At 48.3% G+C, this 22,020-nt stretch overlaps 1 protein-coding gene across 4 annotated transcripts; it reads left to right on the top strand.

Annotated features, from left to right (window-relative positions):
• Positions 1-2,251: 2,251 nt before the first annotated feature.
• capn15 (calpain 15) lies at positions 2,252-20,389 on the top strand. Of its 4 annotated transcripts, none has more exons than XM_035530562.1 (13): positions 2,252-3,027; positions 5,368-6,506; positions 12,105-13,524; positions 14,026-14,234; positions 14,487-14,670; positions 14,931-15,154; positions 15,860-15,985; positions 16,198-16,350; positions 17,269-17,430; positions 17,537-17,763; positions 17,939-18,102; positions 18,189-18,367; positions 18,808-20,389. In XM_035530562.1, exons 2-13 carry the CDS (start codon positions 6,331-6,333, stop codon positions 18,983-18,985), a joined length of 3,402 nt encoding a protein of 1,133 aa, XP_035386455.1. In that variant the 5' UTR covers positions 2,252-3,027; positions 5,368-6,330; the 3' UTR covers positions 18,986-20,389. The 4 variants fall into 4 exon arrangements, with proteins under 4 accessions (XP_035386455.1, XP_035386457.1, XP_035386456.1 ...); XM_035530565.1 differs by lacking the exon at positions 2,252-3,027 and adding an exon at positions 6,960-7,046 and having other exon boundaries at positions 6,419-6,506; XM_035530564.1 differs by lacking the exon at positions 5,368-6,506.
• Positions 20,390-22,020: the final 1,631 nt, after the last annotated feature.

Here is a 22,020-nt window from a genome sequence, read left to right as displayed (position 1 = left end):
CTGAATATTCAAGGAACCTTCCAATTCATGAATGATCAACTCTATCGATCTATAGACCATGTAAACAGAAGATAATTATATCTATCTATAGACCTTGTAAACAGGAGATAACTATCTATCTATAGACAGTGTAAACAGGAGGTAACTATCTATAGAGCATGTAAACAGGAGATAGAATTATCTTGTTTACAGGGTCTATAGATAAAATTATCTATCTATAGACAGAACAGCTCCGACATCACTCCACATTTAGTCCACCATCCATTTCAGCAGGACACCTCCGTGATTCTGCATTATTGTAAATAATCTGTTTCTATCTTCTCCCTAAAATTCATAAGGACAATAATCCTGGACATCCTATTGTATCTGTTTGATCCTGCCCTACAGAAATAATATCCCAGGTTCTGGATGACATTTTTAAACCAGTTGTTTGGTCCTTACCTACAAATGTTAAAGACTCTTCACACATTCTACAGATCCTGAAACACCTGAAAGAACAAACGCTACCTGCCAACTCCTTGATTTTTTTCAATGGATTTTAAAAGTTTGTCCAAAGTCATCCCTAATGAAGATGGTTTGAGATCTTTAAAACATTTTCTTGATGCAAGAGCTGAGTAGACTTGAGAACCCTAACCCCCCCACACAAAAAGGCTTCACCTTTTTGACTCCCAGTACCACTCACACACTAGGAGTTAGAATGTCTGCTAAAATGGGACCATCCTATGCAAACCTCTTTGTTGGATTTGTTGAGAAACATTTTTGAGCAATATACTGGACCTGTGCCCTTACAATGTCTGAGCTACACTGGTGACATTTTTGGTATTTTTCCATGCACATTAGAAAACATCCAACTGTTCATTTCTTCATTCTCCACGTCCCACCCAGCTGTGGAATACACACGGCGCACAGCACATCCTGGCACGACGATCACCTTACTGGACGTTTCAGGGAAGTTTGTATGAAAATGTGTGAATATCTTCAACATTTTGGGTTTCCTGAGGAAGTGGTAGCTGATGTCTTTGCTGGTGTTTTACGTGTTCACAGAGGGTGCACTGACCTACTGTAGTCTGCTGTTAAGGTTACAAGAATCCCCTTGGTGCAGACGTAACGTCCTACTAATAAAACAGTAGCTGATATTATACTGAAACACTTCAGAATCCTCCAAGATGATACAGAGACCACATCTCTTCTTAAGGATCCTTCACTAATCTCCTACAGACGAGACAAAAACATCAAAGACGAGCTCGTCAAGAGTGAGAAATGACCAGTCAGATAATCGCTGTGGTACTGTAGCCTGTAACCACACTAGATGTAAATATATTAAAACAGACGCTAAAATAAGTGACACATAAGGATCAGTTGTCATCCCCCATTCCTCCTCTTCATCACGGTGGGAGTTTGTCGACTGTGTTACTGTAATCAGCTTTAAACTGGACTAACCAAGAGAAGACCTGCTGATGGGTGTGCTGAACACCTCCAACCATCAGAATTAACGACGCTTTAATGTGAATGGACTTATGTGACATATCTGACAGTTGTTGCTATGGCAGCAATGAAATGGGGAAGCTCAAAGAAAAACAACTGATCTACACTCTCAGAACTTTAGACCCCATGGACTGAATGTGATGATTTAAACATCTACTGTTTCATATTTAAACTGACTCCTCCTACTAATTCAGAAGCAGTTTGCTTGCACAGCTGATGAAGGACCTCTGAAATGTCCTGTTTCTCTGGAAACTCTGTGGAATTCACTACAATTTTTAATCTCTCTCTCTCTCTCATATATATATATATATAGGACCACTGCATACATAATCAACAACCTCACTGGCCTGGGTCTACTACCTACTACCACATACAAAATAATTGCTGAATATTCAAATCACACATCTGACCAAATACACTGCACAGAAAACTATTTCATATGCAGTAGAGTGTGTGAAGTATTTAAACCTGCTAACCTTTGCATTCTTTCAGTTCCTTCTATTCGTGGTTACATATCTACTGTCAAACGTTTGGCCACTGGAGTGATATGCATCAAGTTATTAAACCAACATCCCAGTATATATACAAATAAGAGAAGTAGATGTGTCATCTAAAATATTACACAGAGGAGACACTATGCCTTCAAAATATTATTTAGGTTTTCCTGTGTCCAGACAGTTTAGTACAAACCAATATTAATAATAAATAATAAGTACTAATGCACTTAAAATATGCAAATATTTATTAAACACTGACAGAATATATAGTTGAATAACTGAACATAATCTCAGTTATATTACCCTCATCACCTCTGAGAGGGGACCTCACCCCATCAACTGACCATCTGTCGCGCTTGCCTGTCTGTCCAGAGGGTGGCGCTGCTCGCCATTCAGGTGGTTTTCCGGTTGTGGTCTGAAACTTTAACACAAACCTCCTTTAACCCTCCCGGTGTGAGGACTTATTCAGCCTGTTCGCACGGGACACACACGCACACACACCTCGGTGAAGTCAAGCGTGTGTGTGTGTGTGTGTGTTTTCTTCACTTTAGTCCACAGATCTCGCCGCACGACTCCTGCGAGCACATCCGGGTGTTCGCGTACGCGCGCGTTGCATTCTGGGAAATGCCGTTCCACGTTCATATTCTTCAACACGCTTTGCGCACAAAGCGCGGCGCGCGGTTGCGCTCCCGCGCCGGTTTGCGCAGACAGCGGGCCGGTCTCCGGTGGTTCTTCCTGGAGCGTCGGAGGTAACAGCAGGCTACTCACGAGCTCAGCCAGTCCGCGCGGAGCAAACACTGCAAACTAAGTGTTTCCACATCAGCACAGCAAGACCCGGCGGAGCGCGCGGCCAGCGCGATGAGGACGCGTCTGAGCGCGCGCTTCTGGACAAGGTTTGGGAATAAACTGCTGATCCGGGAAGACGAGAGGAAAAGTTAACTAACCGGAGAGGAGACGCCGCGCGCTGCCGTCCCCCGGGTAAGGGCGTGAGGCTTAGAGGGAGAATCGAAACTGACCTCGTGTGTGGAGACGGAGTACGTTAAAGGTAGTCTTATCACCCGCGCGCGTGTGAGTGTGTGTGACTTTTTCTTTGGTAGTTACAGTTGAAACTTAAGTGATTGTGGTCGCGAGCCTGTGTGAGTGGCGTGTTCGGCCTGTTTTGTTCTCCGGTTCGCCTCTTCACGTGAAGTCCGGCTGTGCGCGAACTTTGGCTCGTGGGGCTCCACGATTCCAAGCGGAAGTGAAGCCTGAGATTCGCAGTTTTTTCCCGCGACTGCTGGAGTCGGCGGTGGCGCGAGAGTGAAGTAGGCTGGCACGCGAGGTTGAAGTGGGCTGCGCTTACAGAGCGCGTGTGTTAGTAGAGACAAAGGGCGAGTGAGTGTAGCTTATGTGCCTCTGCATGCAGATCACACAGGTGTGAAGGCCATTGTTGGTTTGGGACACCAGAAACGGAGACACACACACACACTGGTGGATTCAGTAACACCTGTTACTCAGCAACACCTGCCATAGACATGATTCATACAGAAAAGAGGTGAAGGAGCAGTGGACCAGCCTACCTGTGTGTCAGTGTCCGGGGTGTGTGTGTGTGTGTGTGTGCGCGTGCAAAGAAAACATTGAGATCTTGAAAGGCTTGTTGGGACAGTTCTGTGGTATTTGTTCTGTGGTATTTGTTCATAGCCTGATTCAAACTGTTTTACATGTGAGAATGAAAAAGACTGTGGGGGGGAGGGGTGACTGGTGTACGGAGTGTGTAGTGTACACTAGAGTTGTGTCGTGTCTTGTGACTAGTGTGTGTGTGTGTGTGTGTGGATCACTGTACTGTGTAGTGTAGACAGTGTAATGTGAGTGTGTCTTGTGACTGTGTGTGTGTGTGGAGTGTATAGTGTACTGTGTAGTGTAGACAGTGTAATGTGAGTGTCTTGTGACTGTGTGTGTGTGTGGAGTGTATAGTGTACTGTGTAGTGTAGACAGTGTAATGTGAGTGTGTCTTGTGACTGTGTGTGTGTGTGGAGTGTATAGTGTACTGTGTAGTGTAGACAGTGTAATGTGAGTGTGTCTTGTGACTGTGTGTGTGTGGAGTGTATAGTGTACTGTGTAGTGTAGACAGTGTAATGTGAGTGTGTCTTGTGACTGTGTGTGTGTGTGGAGTGTATAGTGTACTGTGTAGTGTAGACAGTGTAATGTGTGTGTGTAACTGTCATGTAGTGGATCTGCTCAAGAGGGAGAATGACGTTTGAGGCTGTGTGAGAGCGTGCGAGTGCTGACGTTGGTGTTTTTTTGTGTTGGCTGGAGGCTCAGCATCAGGAGGTCTGACCGCTGTAGCTACCTGGTCCTGCCCGGGCAGAGCTCACTATGGAACAATGAACGTGTAGAATTTCACTGGATGATTCTGTCTGCACCTCCTTCCAGTCTGGCTATTAAGATCTTCTAGGATTTAAAGATTTTCACAAGGATTAACAAACACTTGTGAACCAAAGTGCTACAAAACCAAGAAAGTCCGACTGAGAGAGTCCTTCACCTGTACTATGGGGGGCAGTGTGTGGCGGGTCAGTCATCACTGTGGTTGGCTCGTCTAGACAAAAAACGGAATCAACTAAAGACCACAGAGCCCGGGAATGGCAGGTTACGACACTGTGTGTGCGCGCGCGCTTAGCTCTGGCATGTGCATCAGTCGTAGATTCGCATCCTCGTTTAAGAATTGATCAGCGCGCCGCACGTGCTCAGCTCTGAATGAGGTGTGTGTTAGGCACGAGACCGCTCGCATTGAACAGAGCCCTGTTCTCCGCGGGCTGGAGAGCGGAACCTCTGCGCGTGCGCACTGCTGACTCGCAGTAATACTCGCGAAAGGAGAGCTTGCATCTGCGCGTGTTGGCCTGATCCGAGAGAGCGAGAGAGGAGGGGAGAGACTTCACAGGGGAGAAAACGGGAACGGTCACACGCGCTGTGAAAAACGGCCTCTGCATAAACGCGCGCACACACGCGGAGGGGATATGCGGTGCGGTGCAGGAGCTTGCGCTGTAGCCGCGTCTGCTACGGAATTATGAGCAGAGTAAGACGAACGGGACCGGTCAAGGGACCTGGACACGGTTCTGTTTCACCGGAACCTCCTGAATCTGTCGTCCACGCGCAGCAGCCAACAGTCATTTTTGTTTCCCGCGATAGCTGAGGTAGCTCGCAAGCTAAGCCCGGTTTCCCGGAAAGGACTCATCGGATTCTGTAGTTTGCAGATGGTTTGCACGCAGCACGGGACGGCCGGACAGAAACCTAACGCGCGCGCTAGAGCATGCATGCATGCAGGACTGAAGGCCCTCTGTTATTAACCGGAGTGCTCGAGCTCATGACAGCTGCACATCGCCTTTGGTTTCTGTAATATTCGCTGCAGCGATCTGAGACGGAGCCTTGATGCTCGCGACCCCGACGTTCCGGATTGTCTGGGATAACTACCCGACGACCAGGCCAGCTGGTCGTCCCGCAGTGTTGATGGACTTCACCGGACGCCTCTCCGTTTTTCCACGCGGAGCTAGGACGGTACGGAGCACGGTCCGAGGTAGCGGTAGTTAACAAGCGAGCGAGCTGCGGTCACACCGGCACGGGACGACGGGGTTGTTGTAACAGCACGCGCAAATTAGGTCTGTTCAGCGCCGCCGCTGTCCCGGGCAGAAGACGGACGGCTATTTCTGTCTCTCTCGCTTTCTCTCACTCACACACACACACACACACACAGTGTTGAGTGAAACTGTAGGCTACACGGGCCGGTCGGAACGTGGTGTCGTTAATCCTCGCGGCAGGTGCTCGCGTACCGTCAGAGAGCACGTTGGGAAGTAGACCGTTACTCTCGGTAGGACGCGGATAAACCCGGACGGACGCGCGCGCACAGAGGGCACTCGGGACAGAGTGAGAGCGTGAGACCGGCAGTCTCCGCGCGGACACTGAGCGGATTGTTTTCGGTGTTGGAGCCCGTGCGCGAGCCATTCCCGGGTGAAGAGCCCTCTTATCGGAGGCTGCCCAGGCGTGTGCCTGATAGGGCACGAGGAGAGACGACAGGAGAAGACGCCAGCGAACAGGATTCTGGGAAATCTCCGCAGCAGCTGGGGGCGCCGTCCGGCCTCAGTCCTGCTGAAGACATTTAAACCTCCCCTCTCTCCGGGTCAGTCCACAGAAGTCATGCCAAGTCTGTCAGCTCTGTAGTGTGTGTGTGTGCGCGAGAGAGAGATGGAGACGTCTAACCCTGAAGTGATTTTGGAGAGACTGGACAACACTTGACCTGCTCTGAGAGGGGACACGGGACCTCTTGTGGGGCGGCACGTTTGTTGCCCCACTTTTGGAGGTTGTGGTTGCCGTGGCAATGGGGAGTTCTGCGTCATCGCTGACGGCGGAAACGGATTCGGACCATGGGTTTAGCAGTGCGCCCTACCCGCCGGCGCCCCCTGTGGGCTGGCTCCGGAACAGTCACAGCAGTCCAGTGTGGGGGACTACCTTCATCACTCGGCAACATCACCCCATAGCACACAGAGAGAGAAGGTATCACACACACACACACACACCAGATACTAACACACAATCACTCACTATATTGTGCAGCAAAAATCTCTCTCTCTCACACACACACACACACCAGATACTAACACACAATCACTCACTATATTGTGCAGCAAAAATACCTCTCACACACACACACACACACACACACACACACCAGATACTAACACACAATCACTCACTATATTGTGCAGCAAAAATATCTCTCTCACACACACACACACACACACACACACACACAGAGGACGTCTCCTCACTGCCGGGTTTCTGGTTTGGGTTTTGTTAGCTTCTCCTAGCGTTAGCGCTTAGGATAAAGCTTCCATTTAAAGCATCTCCAGACTCACTATACCTAGAACAGGCCAAAAAGAGTGTTGTAGCTGGACCTTGGGAGTGTGTGTGTGTGTGTGTGTGTGTGTGTGTGTGTACACATGGAAGATGATGTGGTTCATAGGGCAGGTGAGCTGGGATGTTGGAGAAGGAAGTGCTCTCCTGCTGAGTCATAGGGTACACGGTGGCCTGATGGTGAGTTATTGATCTTTATATAAAGAGACTGAGAACCTCAACGTATGAATAAATAATACACTGCGTGTGTGTGTTAGTGGATTGTATGTAGTGAGTGTGTGTGTCTGTGTGTGTTAGTGGACTCTGTGTCTGTGTGTGTTAGTGGACTGTTTGTGTGTGTGTTAGTGGACTGTCTGTGTGTGTGTGTGTTAGTGGACTGTGTGTGTGAGATCCCAATCCAGTACTCTTATCCACTGCAGTATTTATTTCCCCTCCACTAGCACAGCTGGGCAGAGAAGCTGTGTGACCCTCCGTTATCTGCCACGGGCCTGCGGGGTAATGGTGTACCTTTTGGAACAGTGGTGTGATATCACATGTAACGCAGGACATCTAAACAAAAACAGAAGTTAAACTGGTGAAGGTCACTGTAGAAGGTTGAGTTCTGTGGAGAGCCAGCGAGTCTGCGCTGGTCTGTCTGCTCGGGGAGCGGGAGAGTCACGCAAACACCCAAATCTACAGAAGGATCCTGTTTGGGGGAAGTGCAGTATTGATCTGGGCTAGACAGCGTCAAAAATAGTTCAGGAAGTAACCTGATCCATGTCTGTTCCTACAGCTAAATCCCAGCATTGCACCTCAGCAGTCCTTTACGACCCACATACGGGGTTGATGCATTTCCTGTGTGTGTGTTTGGGGGGGCATTGGATACAGAGTCACTCGTTTCGTGTGTGTGTAAGAGAATAAAGGGGAAGGAATTGTCACATTGTTTAACATAGTCTCTCTCTCTCTCTCTCTCTCTCTCTCTCTCTCTCACACCCTCAATTTACATGAACAAGTACTTGAATTACATTATTATACTATTTGTGATGTCTAATGTAATATAATAAACTGTAAAGAAGGAAGTAGAATTAGACTGGAAGAAAACTGAGAACATCAAGAATTTTCCTTTAGACGGTTCTGTTCCTCCTCTGAACTTATCGGAGTGAGTGTGTGTGCGTGCGTGCGCAGTGGTTAGTGTGTCTACGTCACATCCTCATCTACTCTATTCTGTTTTAATATTTTACAACCTAGGGTTATTGTTTGAGCTGTTCAAAACACACACAATCCTTCCTAGTGATCTGTCTCTGCTTTTTTTGGGGGGGGGGGGTATTGCTATAAACACACACATTATTTTGTAGTGTTGTGTGACTTTTTTATAAAAGTGTGTCGTGTGCAGAGAAGATATGTTGTGCGAGTTGTTGAGTATCTGTGTGAGTTGTGGGTTTCCTTTGGCCCTCGAGTTGTCAGGTAACTTGAGTTGTGGGTTGTTGTTTTTGTTTATCAATTTCTTTGACTCTGTAGATTTGCGCTTTTTTGCTCTTCGAGTCTTTCACTCTCTGGAGCTGCTTGAAATTATCCCCATAGCAACAATGTTCAGTTTCTTCCACCAATCAAAATTTAGCAGCCAGCTGAGTGTAATTTTTTTTTTTTTTTCTCTCTCGCTCAACCACACACACACACACACACACACACACACACACACACACACACACACACACACACTGGCCTTGATGAGTTTAGCAAGGTTATTCAGACTTGAGTGGTAACTGCATGAAACACAAACACTGTCTGTCTCTGTCTCTGTCTGTGTATACCTCTTCAGCTCCGGGTGTGCGTGCATAACTAAGAGGAAAGAAACCTACTTGTGGTCCTGTACTTAGCACTGTTAATGAGAACTGCTGTGTTAAAGGTTAAAGGTCAAATAAAAGGAGGAAGAACTGTGTGATGTGTGGTCCATAACTAGCCCTTGTTTTCTTATAAACTGACCAGAAGCAGATTTGTCCCCGACCCCACACACACACACACACACACACACACACACACACACACCACATTTTCAGATTCAGTATAGTTTTTGATTGAGTTCAAGATTCAATTCAATTATTCAATATTTTATATACTAAAAATATGCCCTAAAACACATTCGCTGGCATTCACAAATAACTTGGAAACTAGTTTGTGATGAATAAATATTCTATTTAAAGATCAATGTGGGATTTCCAGCATGATTACTAGGGTGTTCTATCCAATATTGAGGGTGCGTGTGTGTAGGGTCTGCTACAGCTAACAGAGTAAAGATATCCACGCATGATTACGCCCTCTAGAAGTACCGCAGGAAAATGAACAACTACGTAAAGATACCAGCATTAACCAACCTGACGTCCCTCACCAGCAGGAGTTATTACTGTTCTCGTTGGGGAAGTAATCAGACACAAAAAATAGTTGTAAAGTGAATTACAGTACTGCTGTGTAATGCCATCATAACGATGACCTCATAGGGGTTTGCTTACATGTGAGTCTTTGAGTATTTGAAAAGCTCTGCATGATGCAGACTTGTACTGTCCACGTGAGGTGAGACACAGTAGAGACGGGCCTGCCATTACAAGAATCAATCGTGGATAGACTAACTGAAAATCTCCATCCATGTGAAAATAGTTGTACCAGCTCGAACTGACGGAGGCTTTCTGAAAGCTGCCAAATAAATAATTAAAGAGAATGAATGACACACAGCGTTTGTGACCTGTGTTCAGTACAACGGTACAATCATTACACCAGCACAAAGCACAGCATTCCACACGTCTGTCCACTAAGAAATCCTTCTCTCTCTCTCTCTCCCTCCCCCCAGTTCATTTCAGTTTATCACACCATATTCACTTACAGTGTTAACAACATTAATCAACCTTTGTAGTCAAAGAAATGGAGAATTCTGTGTTATAATTATTCATTTGAAAAAACTTACTGGTATGAAATAATGAATTCAAGATGAGAAGTCAAAAGAGGAAAATAAATTAGACAGAAAGGTGCAAACAGTGCAATACGGAGAGTGTGTGTGTGTGTTACTCATTGGCTCATGTTGTACAGGCATATATGCATCTCCCAGCTAAAACACTGCTTTCTTTCTGTTCTCCAGCAGGATGGGCAGTTTGTCAGTGTTGGATAAAGCTGGGGTGGCTCATTGCAAGTTTGACATATTTGGTAGAATGTTTCACACTCAGTGAGGAAGTTCAGCTCCATCTCTGCAGTGTCATCGTTACACTGCTGACAGACTCTCTGTCTCCTATAGGCCGGTCTGGATGTCCAGGCTGTGTTCTCTGAGTCTGGGCTCTGTCAGCGTGGTTCTGATGTGTCCTGGTGTGTAACAGTGTTTGTTAATGATGGTGTGAGGGGTCTCTTCTCTGCTCAGCTCTTGACACACTGCAGTGCTTTGTTGTTGTAGGAGGGGAGGGAGGGGGGGTCTCTATTTTTTAAATGTAGCCAGTATTTAATCACCCATTTTTGAATTTTGATTAATAGTGGAAATTGGCCTAATTCAGCTCTACAGGTGTTTTGTTGTTTATATGTTGTTTTCCTGTGCACTTTGAGGATATTTTTACAGAATTCCGAGTGCGTCATTTCAGCTGGGTGTCTGTTCCAGTGAGAGTGGCCCCCACACCTCACAACCACACAGCACAACTGGTTCTGCGATGGAATGGAGTATTTTGAGCTAAATTTGAGTTAGTATTTGAATGTGAATTTGACATAAAATTGCACAGATGCCCTGCGTCTGTTTCCTAATTTTCAGTCCTGTGTCATTGTAATCTGTACAGGTTTCTAGTGTTCTAGTCCAGGTCTGTGACTACTGCTACAGCAGGTCCAGGGTCCAGGTCTGTCAGTACTGCTACAGCAGGTCCAGGGTCCAGGTCTGTGACTACTGCTACAGCAGGTCCAGGGTCCAGGTCTGTCAGTACTGCTACAGCAGGTCCAGGGTCCAGGTCTGTCAGTACTGCTACAGCAGGTCCAGGGTCCAGGTCTGTCAGTACTGCTACAGCAGGTCCAGGGTCCAGGTCTGTCAGTACTGCTACAGCAGGTCCAGGGTCCAGGTCTGTGACTACTGCTACAGCAGGTCCAGGGTCCAGGTCTGTCAGTACTGCTACAGCAGGTCCAGGGTCCAGGTCTGTGACTACTGCTACAGCAGGTCCAGGGTCCAGGTCTGTGACTACTGCTACAGCAGGTAGAACAAGGTCGTCTGCGTGGAGCTGAAACGTGATTTCTGAGTCACAAGTGAGACCAGGTGCCTCACGGCTCCTGAGAAAAGGAGACGGTCCTTTTGTTGGCAGTCGTCCTGTGCGCCTGTTTGTGTGCGTGTGTTTAGCGAGGATAACCCTGTCATACGCTTCACCCCCTATACCACTACACCATGTGTCACTCTGGGGAAAGCTTTTTGGAGTCTGTGAAACATGTGAACATGATGTTGTGATGAACCTGTCTGTCATTTGGGGTGTGTGGAGTGTAGATATGATCTGATGTGCAGTGATTTGATATGAATATGAATATATGACTCTCAGCTTCATAAAGACGTCTGTAGGTCTGGAGTTATTACAGAGTACCTTCCCCAGATTATTGTCCACACAGATACTGCAGTAGTTATTACACACACGCACGCTCACGCTCGCTCGCTCTCTCTCTCAATCATGCACACACACTGGTATACATCTCCCATACACTTGTGTTTTCTGTTTATGACATGGCAGCATCTAGTGGTGTACATCACACACACACACTACATTATTTATGAACAGATGCCTCCCAATGACAACTGGAAGGATATAACAACTGACACACACACACAGTGCCAAGTGGAATAAGAGCCAATGCTGATGTCAGTACTAATGACTGAATGACTGGGACCTAATACTCTAATACTTCTCGCTGCCATCGCGTGCACGTGTGTGTGTGTGGGGGGGAGATGGAGCTGTTTGCTGTCTGGACAAACCTTCCTTCATGGAGGATCTCAAAGCGCACATATACACACACACACCCACACCCCTACTGATAGAATGGCCACACCGTTCAGAGGGCTGTGTGTCAGCTCCGGTTACACTCAGACAGATTAATTTCATTCTCTTTTTATTCCAGACAGCGTCAGTACCCTGTGATCAGGACTCACTAACCTGTGTGAACACACACACACACACACTGCATGAAGTCCTCCTAACACACACACACACACACACAGAGTGTCAATATTTTCACTCTGCCTGTCTGTCTGCCTGTCTGTCTCAGTCATTCACACTCTCCGGGTTCGATGGCTGAAGTGGTCCGGAGTGCAGAGTGGTCTTGTGGTCGCTGCACGTTCCTGAATCCTGGGGGATCTCCGCGCTGTTCCATCTGTGAGGCTCCACGGCAGAAACCGGATCTCAATCGTATCCTCCGGCTCAGCAGCGCGGGGGAAATCCGCTGGACCTGCCCGCGCTGCACACTCACCAATCACCACGCAGCGGAGGCGTGTTCTGTCTGCGGAGCCACGCCCACCACCCCCAATGGGCCTGTCCCACCCGCACAGGCCCCTCCCACCACCTCGGAGCCCGCCTCCGAGGCGGAGCCCAGAAGCCAACAGGCCAGTGAGGAGCCTCTGCAGGCGGAGCCTAACGGGGAGTTGAGCGTGGGTGGGGCTGAGGTGTGTGGGTGGGCGTGTCCTCGCTGCACGCTGCTCAATACGCCCGTGGCGACGTCCTGCTCGGCGTGCGGTGGCCCACGCAAACTCTCGCTGCCCAAGATTCCGCCAGAGGCGCTCGTGGTTCCAGACGTGCGCACGCCGGTTTCGGGGTTTCCCGCGGCAACTGCAGGGGCGTCTGCACCAGTGCTCATCGACCTCACTGAGGACTCTCCACCTCCAGGCCCGTCCGGCACGCCGTCGCCGCCCCCTAGCTCCGCCCCCTTCCTGCCACTGTCCTTCTCTTCCCTGCAGAACAATCCCGTGCCTCGCAGCCGACGGGAAGTCCCGCCCACCGCCCGCCCGCCCAACCCGACCGCTCCGGCTACGTCTCCCTCAGCAGGCCCCTCCCCCAAACCCAAGCCCCTCCCTCCCGCGGAGCAAGCCTACCCGATCAAACGCCTCGGTGTACTGGAGGAGGAGGAGCCTAACCAGCCAGCAGCACCTGTCACATCCCCGCCCTCTTGGAAGTGTCCCGGATGCTCCGCCCCCTCTGTGCCATCCGTGTCCTCGGCAGGTCGCTGCGACGCCTGCCGGGGGTCACGGCCGGGGTCGGGCGGTGATGTCATCGACGTGCTCGGCGAATCCGTGCGGTTCACGCCAGCCTCGCCCTCCAGCCCGGACTTCACCTCGTGGGCGTGTTCCAAGTGCACGCTGCGGAACCCCACGGGGGCGGGCCACTGCTCGGCCTGCGGCTCCTCCAAGCTGCACGGCTTCTCCGAGCCCAGCAGCTGCTCCGCCTGCTCCCGCCAGCAGGGGGCAGGGCCGGAGAAGGGGCCGCCTCAGTGGGCGTGTCCGGCGTGCACATTGCTGAACGAGGGGCGTAAGAAGCACTGCGCGGCGTGTCACACGGCGCAGCAGTACGCGTCCATACGCCGCGCTGGCCGCGGCCTCCGCCGCAGGGAGAGCGTGCACGTGGAACAGCGCAGGCGCACGGACGAGGGCGAGGCCAAGGAACTCTGGGAAAACATCGTGAGCTTCTGCAGAGAGGTGTGTGTGTGTGTGTGTGTGTGTGTGTGTGTGAATCTTATCAACCTCTCTGTCTTTTCGTTTGACACTCTGTCTCTCTCTCTCTATAATTCATACACAACTGTATACACACACACACACACACACACACAGAAATTCTTAAAGACATTATTATTATTATTATTATTATTATTATTATTATTGTTGTTGTTGGAGAATCAAGCTACAGAAATGCCCACAGGATGTGTTCTCTCACTGTGTGTGTGTGTGTGTGTGTGTGTGTGTGTATGTATGTGTGTGAATCTTATCAACCTCTCTGTCTTTTCATTTGACACTCTGTCTCTCTCTCTCTATAATTCATACACAACTGTATACACACACACACACACAGAAATTCTTAAAGACATTATTATTATTATTATTGTTGTTGTTGGAGAATCAAGCTACAGAAATGCCCACAGGATGTGTTCTCTCACTGTGTGTGTGTGTGTGTGTGTGTATGTTTGTGTGTGCGTGTTGTAGAACGCAGTGAACTTTGTGGATGACAGCTTTCCTCCAGGTCCCAGATCAGTAGGCTTCCCTGAGAGTGACAGCGTCCAACAGCGAATCAAAAAGTGGCTCCGCCCACATGAAATTAACTGCAATAACTTTAAGGACCGTGGGGTGAAGTGGTCAGTTTTCCGAACACCCCGCCCATCTGATATACTGCAGGGGCTTCTGGGAAATTGCTGGTAAGAGAGGTGTGTGTGTGTGTGTGTGCTTGTGTGTTTGTGCGAGCATGCTGCTATGACGACCAGTGGGGTCTGTTCTCAGGTTAACAGGCTTAACCAGTTGATAAACAATAACCGATTACTCTTGTGTTAATACACCCACTGTAAAGCAGACATGACTAATCACACCTGCACTTCTCATCCAGCTCAATCGCAGACATCAAGCGGAAGTGGTTTCACCTGAGTGTCATTTTTGTGTGTGTGTGTGTGCAGGTTCCTGAGTGCATTAGCGGTGCTGGCAGAGCGTCCTGAACTGGTGGAGCGGGTCATGATCACGAGGACCATTTGTCCCGAGGGCGCGTACCAGGTGCGGCTGTGTAAGGATGGGACGTGGACCACCGTGCTGGTGGACGACATGCTGCCCTGTGACGAGTACGGATACCTCCTCTTCTCACAGGTGTGTGTGTGTGTGTGTGTGTGCTTGTTTGTGGGGGTCTGATGTGTAACAGTGTGTGTATTTCTGGGTGTGTAACTGCGTGTGTTTGTGAGTGTGTGTGTGTGTGTTGCCTTTTTTTCATCAGTTCAGATTGGTGTGAAGTCCATTACAGATTAGTTAAATTTCACTGGGATTAAACTCCTTCAAATGAAACCATTTAAAACATTTTATTCTCTGTTCTGTCTTTTGTCTGGTGTGTTCCCTGCTCATCGGCCCTCCAGGCCCAGAGGAGGCAGCTGTGGGTGGCCCTGATAGAGAAGGCCCTGGCTAAGCTCCACGGCTCATACTTCGCATTGCAGGCGGGCAGAGCCATCGAGGGTCTGGCCACGCTGACTGGGGCGCCGTGTGAGAGTGTGATGTTACAGGTGAGCTCCACCAACCCCCGTGAGGAGGCCATCGACACAGACCTCATCTGGGCCAAGATGCTGAGCTCCAAAGAGGCAGGGTAGGTCACACACACACACACACACACACACACACACACAGACACGCACACAGACACAATAAATAAATATATATATATAATGTGATTCCCTTTCCATGCCATGGTACCTGTGTGCCTCTCCGTTCTTCTCCAGGGTGCTTTAACTCTTAGCACTGTCCTCTAGTCTCCTCTACTTTCAGTCCTCACTAGCAGGGTGTCTGTCTGTGTGTCTGTCTGTCTGTGTGTGTGTGTCTGTCTGTGTGTCTGTGTCTGTCTGTCTGTGTCTGTGTTTCTCTGTCTGTGTCTCTGTCTATGTGTCTCTGTGTGTCTCTGTCTGTGTGTGTGTCTGTGTGTCTGTGTCTGTGTGTCTCTGTCTATGTGTCTCTGTCTGTGTGTGTGTCTGTGTCTGTCTGTCTGTGTCTGTGTGTCTCTGTCTGTGTGTGTGTGTCTGTCTGTCTGTCTGTGTCTGTCTGTCTGTGTCTGTGTGTCTCTGTCTCTGTCTGTGTGTGTGTGTGTCTGTGTCTGTGTGTCTCTGTCTCTGTCTCTCTGTGTGTGTGTCTGTCTGTCTGTCTCTGTGTGTGAGTGTGTGTGTGTGTGTGTGTGTGTGTGTGTGTGTGTGTGTGTGTGTGTGTGTGTGTGTGTGTGTGTCTGTCTGTCTTGGAATGCTATTTTTTAAAGCAACCTTGTCAGTGTGAAGACATTTTATAGCACTTTCTTTTTTTTCAGTTTCCTGATGGGGGCGTCATGTGGGGGTGGGAATATGAAAGTGGACGATGCTATTTATGAGTCTCTGGGGCTCCGTCCCCGACACGCCTACTCCATACTGGATGTCCGAGACGTACAAGGCTACAGGTATGAGTGTAGTGCTACGAAGCAATACTCGGTGAGGTAGTGATGTCCATTACAGCATAATGTACTATACACATCACATATGCTCTCACACACACACACACACACACACACACACACACATCCTGCTTACATCACCTAGAGCGTTCTGCTCTGGAAGGTTTTAGATGGGTCGGTTCTGGAGGGTTCTGCTCTAACATCTCTGCTCTGTCCAGGCTGCTACGTCTGCGGAACCCGTGGGGCAGGTTCTCATGGAATGGCTGCTGGTCAGACGAGTGGCCTGACTGGCCTCAGCACCTGCGCCGTGATCTCATGGCTCATGGCAGTAGCGAGGGGGTCTTCTGGATGGAGTATGGAGACTTCATCAAGTCAGTCACTTATCAATACCTGTCAATCATACATAATGATGTATGTAATAATCAGATATGCACTCATGAGTGAATCCAGTACAGCAACTTCACAGACTCACAGAACATGCAGTTATCAACGCAGTGTGTTGCTGACAACATGAGAATGAGTTTAGTACCATGATGTGGGTTAGTCTTAGTCTTAATCTAAGACCAGTGTCAGTCCTGAATGGGACGCAACACCAGACAGTCATTCAAAAAGCTGCTCCTCTTACGGGCGTCAGTCGGTACTGGTGTGTCAAGTCAAGACTTGGTGCTTATTTTAGCAAGTGTTCATATACATCAGTCTGGGAGCTCTGTGTGTGTGTGTGTGTGTGTGTGTGTGTGTGTGTGTGTGTGTGTGTGTGTGTGTGTGTGTGTGTGTGTGTGTGTGTGTGTGTGTGTGTGTGTGTGTCTGTTTCTACATCTGTGACGGAGTGACTTTACAGTGGTGGATGTGTGTGTGTGTGTTTACATCTGTAATGGTGTGAATGAACTCTGTTCTGTTAGAGTTAGTATTGGGTCTGTGTGTGTGTGTGTGTGTGTGTGTGTGTGTAAGAGACAGGAGTGCATGCAGGTGTGTGTGTAATGGATTGCTCTGTTTGAAAGCAAATGCTAGAGTGACTTCAGAAGACACGAGCAAACATGAACAGTTCTAAACATGCACGAACACGCACACACAGAGGTGTGATAACAGTCAGCCACTCCTATGAGGCTCAAAGTTTAATATATAATTTACACTTGCCACATGACACAATTAACCGTGTGTGTGTGTCTTTTAAAAAGAAAGTGAAAGAAAAATTAACTGTGATTTCTGTATGGCTACTTTGTAAGGATGATTTTGACACAGGAAATGTATAATCTAAGGTGTGTGTGTGTGTGCGTGTGCGCGCGTTGCAGGTATTTTGACTCGGTGGACATCTGTAAGATCCACTCTGATTGGCAGGAGGTGCGTGTACAGGGCTGCTTCCCCAGCAGAGCAGGGGCACCTCTCACCGTCACTGCGCTGACTGTGCTAGAGAGAACCGCACTGGAGTTTGCCCTGTTCCAGGAGGGCAGCAGGTGTCACGCGCACACACACACGCACACGCACACTCACTCCCACATGTATACACACCCACACACACCTTAAACCTGCGAACTGAGGTGGTGGTGTGTGCGCCCACAGGCGCTCTGACACAGCCGACAGCCACCTTCTGGATCTGTGTATCATGGTGTTCCGCGCCTCATTCGCCAGCGGGGGCAGACTGAGCCTCGGACGCTTGCTGGCGCACAGCAAGAGGGCCGTGAAAAAGTTTGTGGGCTGTGACATCATGCTGGAGCCTGGAGAGTATGCAGTAGTGTGTTGTGCCTTTAACCACTGGCAGATGAACGTGACAGGAACCACCACTCCAGGTATGCATGCGCACACACACACCTACAAACAAAAATATACACACACATTACACACACATACATATACATGTACACATACAAACTTATACATGTTCTCGCTATCTTTTATGTCACAGTAAAATATTTGAGTGCATTTAAAGCTCCTCTTTTGTTTTCGCGTCTGTGTGTGATGCAGTATCCAGCCCCACCAGTGGGAGGGCTGTGAGTCAGGATTTCCCCGGCTACATCTTGGCCGTCTACAGCTCCAGACAGGTGATGGTGGAGCAGGTGGAGGCAACGGCCCCCACCCTCGCTGATGCAATCATACTACTGACAGAGAACAAGGGGGAGAGACACGAGGTACACACACACACACACACACACACACACACACACACACACACACACACACACACCTTTCCTCACTCTCTCTCTCTGTGTCTCAGGGTCGTGAGGGAATGACATGTTACTACCTGACACATGGGTGGGCGGGGCTAATTGTCGTCGTGGAGAACCGTCACCCAAAGTACTACCTCCACGTATCATGTGACTGCACAGACAGCTTCAACGTTGTGTCCACCCGCGGAAGCCTGAAAACCATCGACAGTGTCCCGCCTTTACACCGGTACACACACCACACTCCCACCCCGTGTGTGTGTGTGTGTGTGTGTGTGTGTGTGTGTGTGTGTGTGTGTGTGTGTGTATGTGTGTGTGTGTGTGTGTAGAGGAGTGTACACAATTGTCATTGTACACTATGCCAGTGTAGATTATGGCTAGTGCAATCTGTGTTCATAAACAGCAGACATGTTTTAAGTGGGAGTTTCTTTATAGTCTTGAACATTCAGGGCTGTTTGTGTGTGTGTGTGCGCATGCATGTGTGCCGTTGACCCTGTTGAGTAGAATGTGGGCGTGTGAAACGCTGCCCCCTAGTGGTAGTAAGTGCCCGTGGAGTTCAATCCTACTTAACTCCCTCACGAGCTGCAGACAAAACAAGAGCTTACTCATTGTGTGTGTGTGTGTGTGTGTGTGTGTGTGTGTGTGTGTGTGTGTGTGTGTGTGCTGCAGGCAGGTACTGGTGGTACTCTCTCAGCTGGAAGGCAATGCTGGTTTCTCCATCACACATCGTTTGGCCCATCGCAAAGCAGCCCAGGCCAATCTCGGGGACTGGACCCCGACCAAAGCCGCACACTCGCCCCAACTCACCCCAGACACAGAGGGCCTCCACAAACCCCGGCCACTCTGACACACACACACACACACACACACGGAAAGTCAGGGTGAGCATGCCGGAACTACTGAGCCAATCAGATGTCTGCTCCTTGAGCCAAGACCCTCCCGCTGCAAACACACACACACACACACTCAGTACAGCAAGAGATGCATCCGCATGCAAACTTCCATACTTATGTTCAGTTAAATGAACTACACGCACACACACACACACACACACACGCACTGTGCTGTAGTTCAGGGTGTGTTTGTTCAGTTAAATGAGCCACACACACACGCACACTGCTGTAGTTCAGGGTGTGTTTGTTGTTCAGTTAAAGGAACCATACACACACGCACACTGCTGTAGTTCAGGGTGTGTTTGTTCAGTTAAATGAACCACACATGCACTGTGCTGTAGTTCCTGGAAGGTCTGGATCATCTCGTCTGTGATTATTTTGTTCATGTTTCTTTTTTTCTGTCTGTCCGGGTGAGAACGAGGGTGAGAGAAGAATCTCACTCTGTCTTATCATGTCTGACGTGGAGAGAGGCTTTGCTCCCAGAAACCAACAACAAAACTTGAACTGTTCTTGGGCAAAATGTTTAAATTTTGGGGATTGTGTGTAATGTTATATCATCCTTTTTTCCTGTGTTCACAGAGATTTAGAAACTTTGTGCATGTGTGTGTGAGTGACTGCGAGTGTGTGTGTGAGATGTGGTTCATCTTCTATAAACAGCATCATTTAGTTAATTTATTTGAGGTTGTAATAAAGGTGTTTAAAGGTCTGAGGTGATGGAAGTGTCGATCACTGATCACTGATCAGATTTGTCTCTTTTAGACGAGATCGTAGTTCTAGTCGTAGCTAGTGTAAAGGTGGTGTAGGGATGCATCTGTCCATATCCGGTACGTTTGGGTGGGTGTGAGACCTGTGTTGTCTCTTTACTGGTTTTGATTGTACACTGGTTTTAAATGCCACACTGACCTGCACCACTGCGTCCTGTGGACTGGTATGACTGGTTTTTTGCCTGATTGGTTGTTTTTCTGTGCTTTGCCCTGCAGCTGGTTGTGTGCAGGCCAGTAGCGCCCTCTGCTGTCTGTAGTTGGAGGTACAGCCTCACCTCTCTATGACCCATACGTGTATCCACATCCTTCTTCCACACAAATACACTCCTCTACCTACACATACTTCACTCTCTTTACACTAGTACATACACACTTCCCCATTTAACACACACACACCCTCCTCTCTTCTGTGTGTGTTGTACAGCCTGGTTTGTATAGACCCACAGCAGTGTTGGCTAAGAGAACACTGAAGTGGAACATATTGAATATTGAGTATTTTATTGATTTTGAAAAAGAAAACTCTATAAGAATAACCTCTGTATGGTTCATTTGCAAACTCAGGTTCCATTGGACCAAATAAAGTTTTTTAATCAACTGAAGTGTTTTGTTTATTCTTTGGGAGCGTGAAACACAAGCTGAAGGTTCAAGTGTCCAGTTCACTGTCTGAATCTCTAAGTCCTTCCCACACAGTGCTGAGCTTTTCCTTGGCATGGATCACAGTGATGGGGAGGGTTACAGCTCTGTGTGCCCAACCCCCTCACGTTACCACCCCGACCTCTATAACCCCTGACCTCTGTGAACCCCCTCACCTCACAGCTGTGTGTGAGCCTTAGGTCACCAGGCACGATGCAGAACGCTGGATGGAGTACAGTTCGCCATCACTGGACTCTGAAACATGGAGTGACGGATCACGCTTCTCGATCTGTCAGTTTGACGGACAGGTCTGGGATTGATGAATGTCAGGAGAACGTGACCTGCTTGGCTGCACCGTGCCGACTAAGCTTTGGTGGCAGAGGGATAATTCTGTGGAGTTGTTTCAGGGGTCTGTCTGGGGCCCTTAGTTCCAGTGAACTAGAACAGACTGAGTCTGTCTGACCTCACGAACGCTCTTCGGGGTGAAGGGACAAGCAGTCCCTCAGACACTCTGTGGATTAATAACGGGCCATCACTAAAGCTCCAGTATGTGTAATGTGTAGGTGTCCCAATACTTCTGTCCACATAGTGTAAGTTCCACAGTCTTAAAACCTGGAACTAGAGTATCTGATTTTTATTTTAAAAATTTAAAAAAAAATTTTTTTTTTACCAGTTTCTAGGTTCATCTATTTTTTTTTAGTTTAATTAAAATTTAAAAACCAGGAACTTTGTATATCCTGATATTGTTCAAGAATGAAGGGTACTGAATAATGTATAATTCATAAATGGGTAATGAATACAAGTATGAACTGCAGTGACTCAAACTGAGAGTGTGTGAGGTTTTTATTTTGAATAAAATGGCTCCGTTGCTAACCACGGTAGGATCCCAGCTGATGAGCATTAGCCAATAGGTTAAAAGGTTAAAACTGGATTGTCAAAGGTCGGTTCTGGAGAGCCAAAGTCCAGTGAAGTTTAGTGATTTCACTGCTCAGTAAGACCTACTACACCTGGCAATTGATCGATGAGTCGTGTTTAACTATTATTAGTTATTTTAGCAGGAGTGCCAGAATCCCACTGGTTTGGTGACTGACCTGCTTAAACGCGCCTGACTGCACTCAGCGGTCATTTGCCAGGGTTACAAGCACCTGTTCATCTGCAGCTGTCTGGGATGTTCTTGGCACCATCCATTCTCCCTCAGTCCTGACCACCACCGTGTTTCCGTGTTCAGTCCAGTCCTGGTCTCTTCTGCTACATGCCATCATAATCTTCCAAGCATCTGTTTTTGTTGTTTGTTTGTTTATGTATTTGTTTTTGTTTTTTGCAAAGCACAACACTTTTTTCAGAAGAGACTTATTTTTTTGGAGCCCTGCCATAGATGCGTAAACTTGGTGAACTTGTCATGTTCACATATTCACCTTGGGAGGTTGTTGTCATGTTCACATCCTCACAGGAGGTTCTGACTTCATTTTGAGAGAAAAATTAATTCTTAGTTTTTTCTCAAATAAACTTTATTTATTGTTCCAAACTCAACTCTCATCACCCTCACTGCCTGTTCCAGCTGCCTGCTCTGGGAGCGTTAACAGGTAAGTGTC

This window comes from Electrophorus electricus, chromosome 10, assembly GCF_013358815.1.
Source record: "Electrophorus electricus isolate fEleEle1 chromosome 10, fEleEle1.pri, whole genome shotgun sequence".
Classification (NCBI taxonomy): domain Eukaryota; kingdom Metazoa; phylum Chordata; class Actinopteri; order Gymnotiformes; family Gymnotidae; genus Electrophorus; species Electrophorus electricus.
Note: the sequence above shows the minus strand (reverse complement) of the source record. Positions and strands in the feature narration are given on the sequence as shown.

Coding starts and splice junctions, on each gene's coding strand:
- capn15 (XM_035530562.1), top strand. CDS start 6,331: ATGGGGAGTTCTGCGTCATCGCTGACGGCGGAAACGGATTCGGACCAT. Junction 6,507..12,104: donor ATAGCACACAGAGAGAGAAG/GTATCACACACA, acceptor TGTCTGTCTCAG/TCATTCACACTCTCCGGGTT. Junction 13,525..14,025: donor TCGTGAGCTTCTGCAGAGAG/GTGTGTGTGTGT, acceptor TGCGTGTTGTAG/AACGCAGTGAACTTTGTGGA.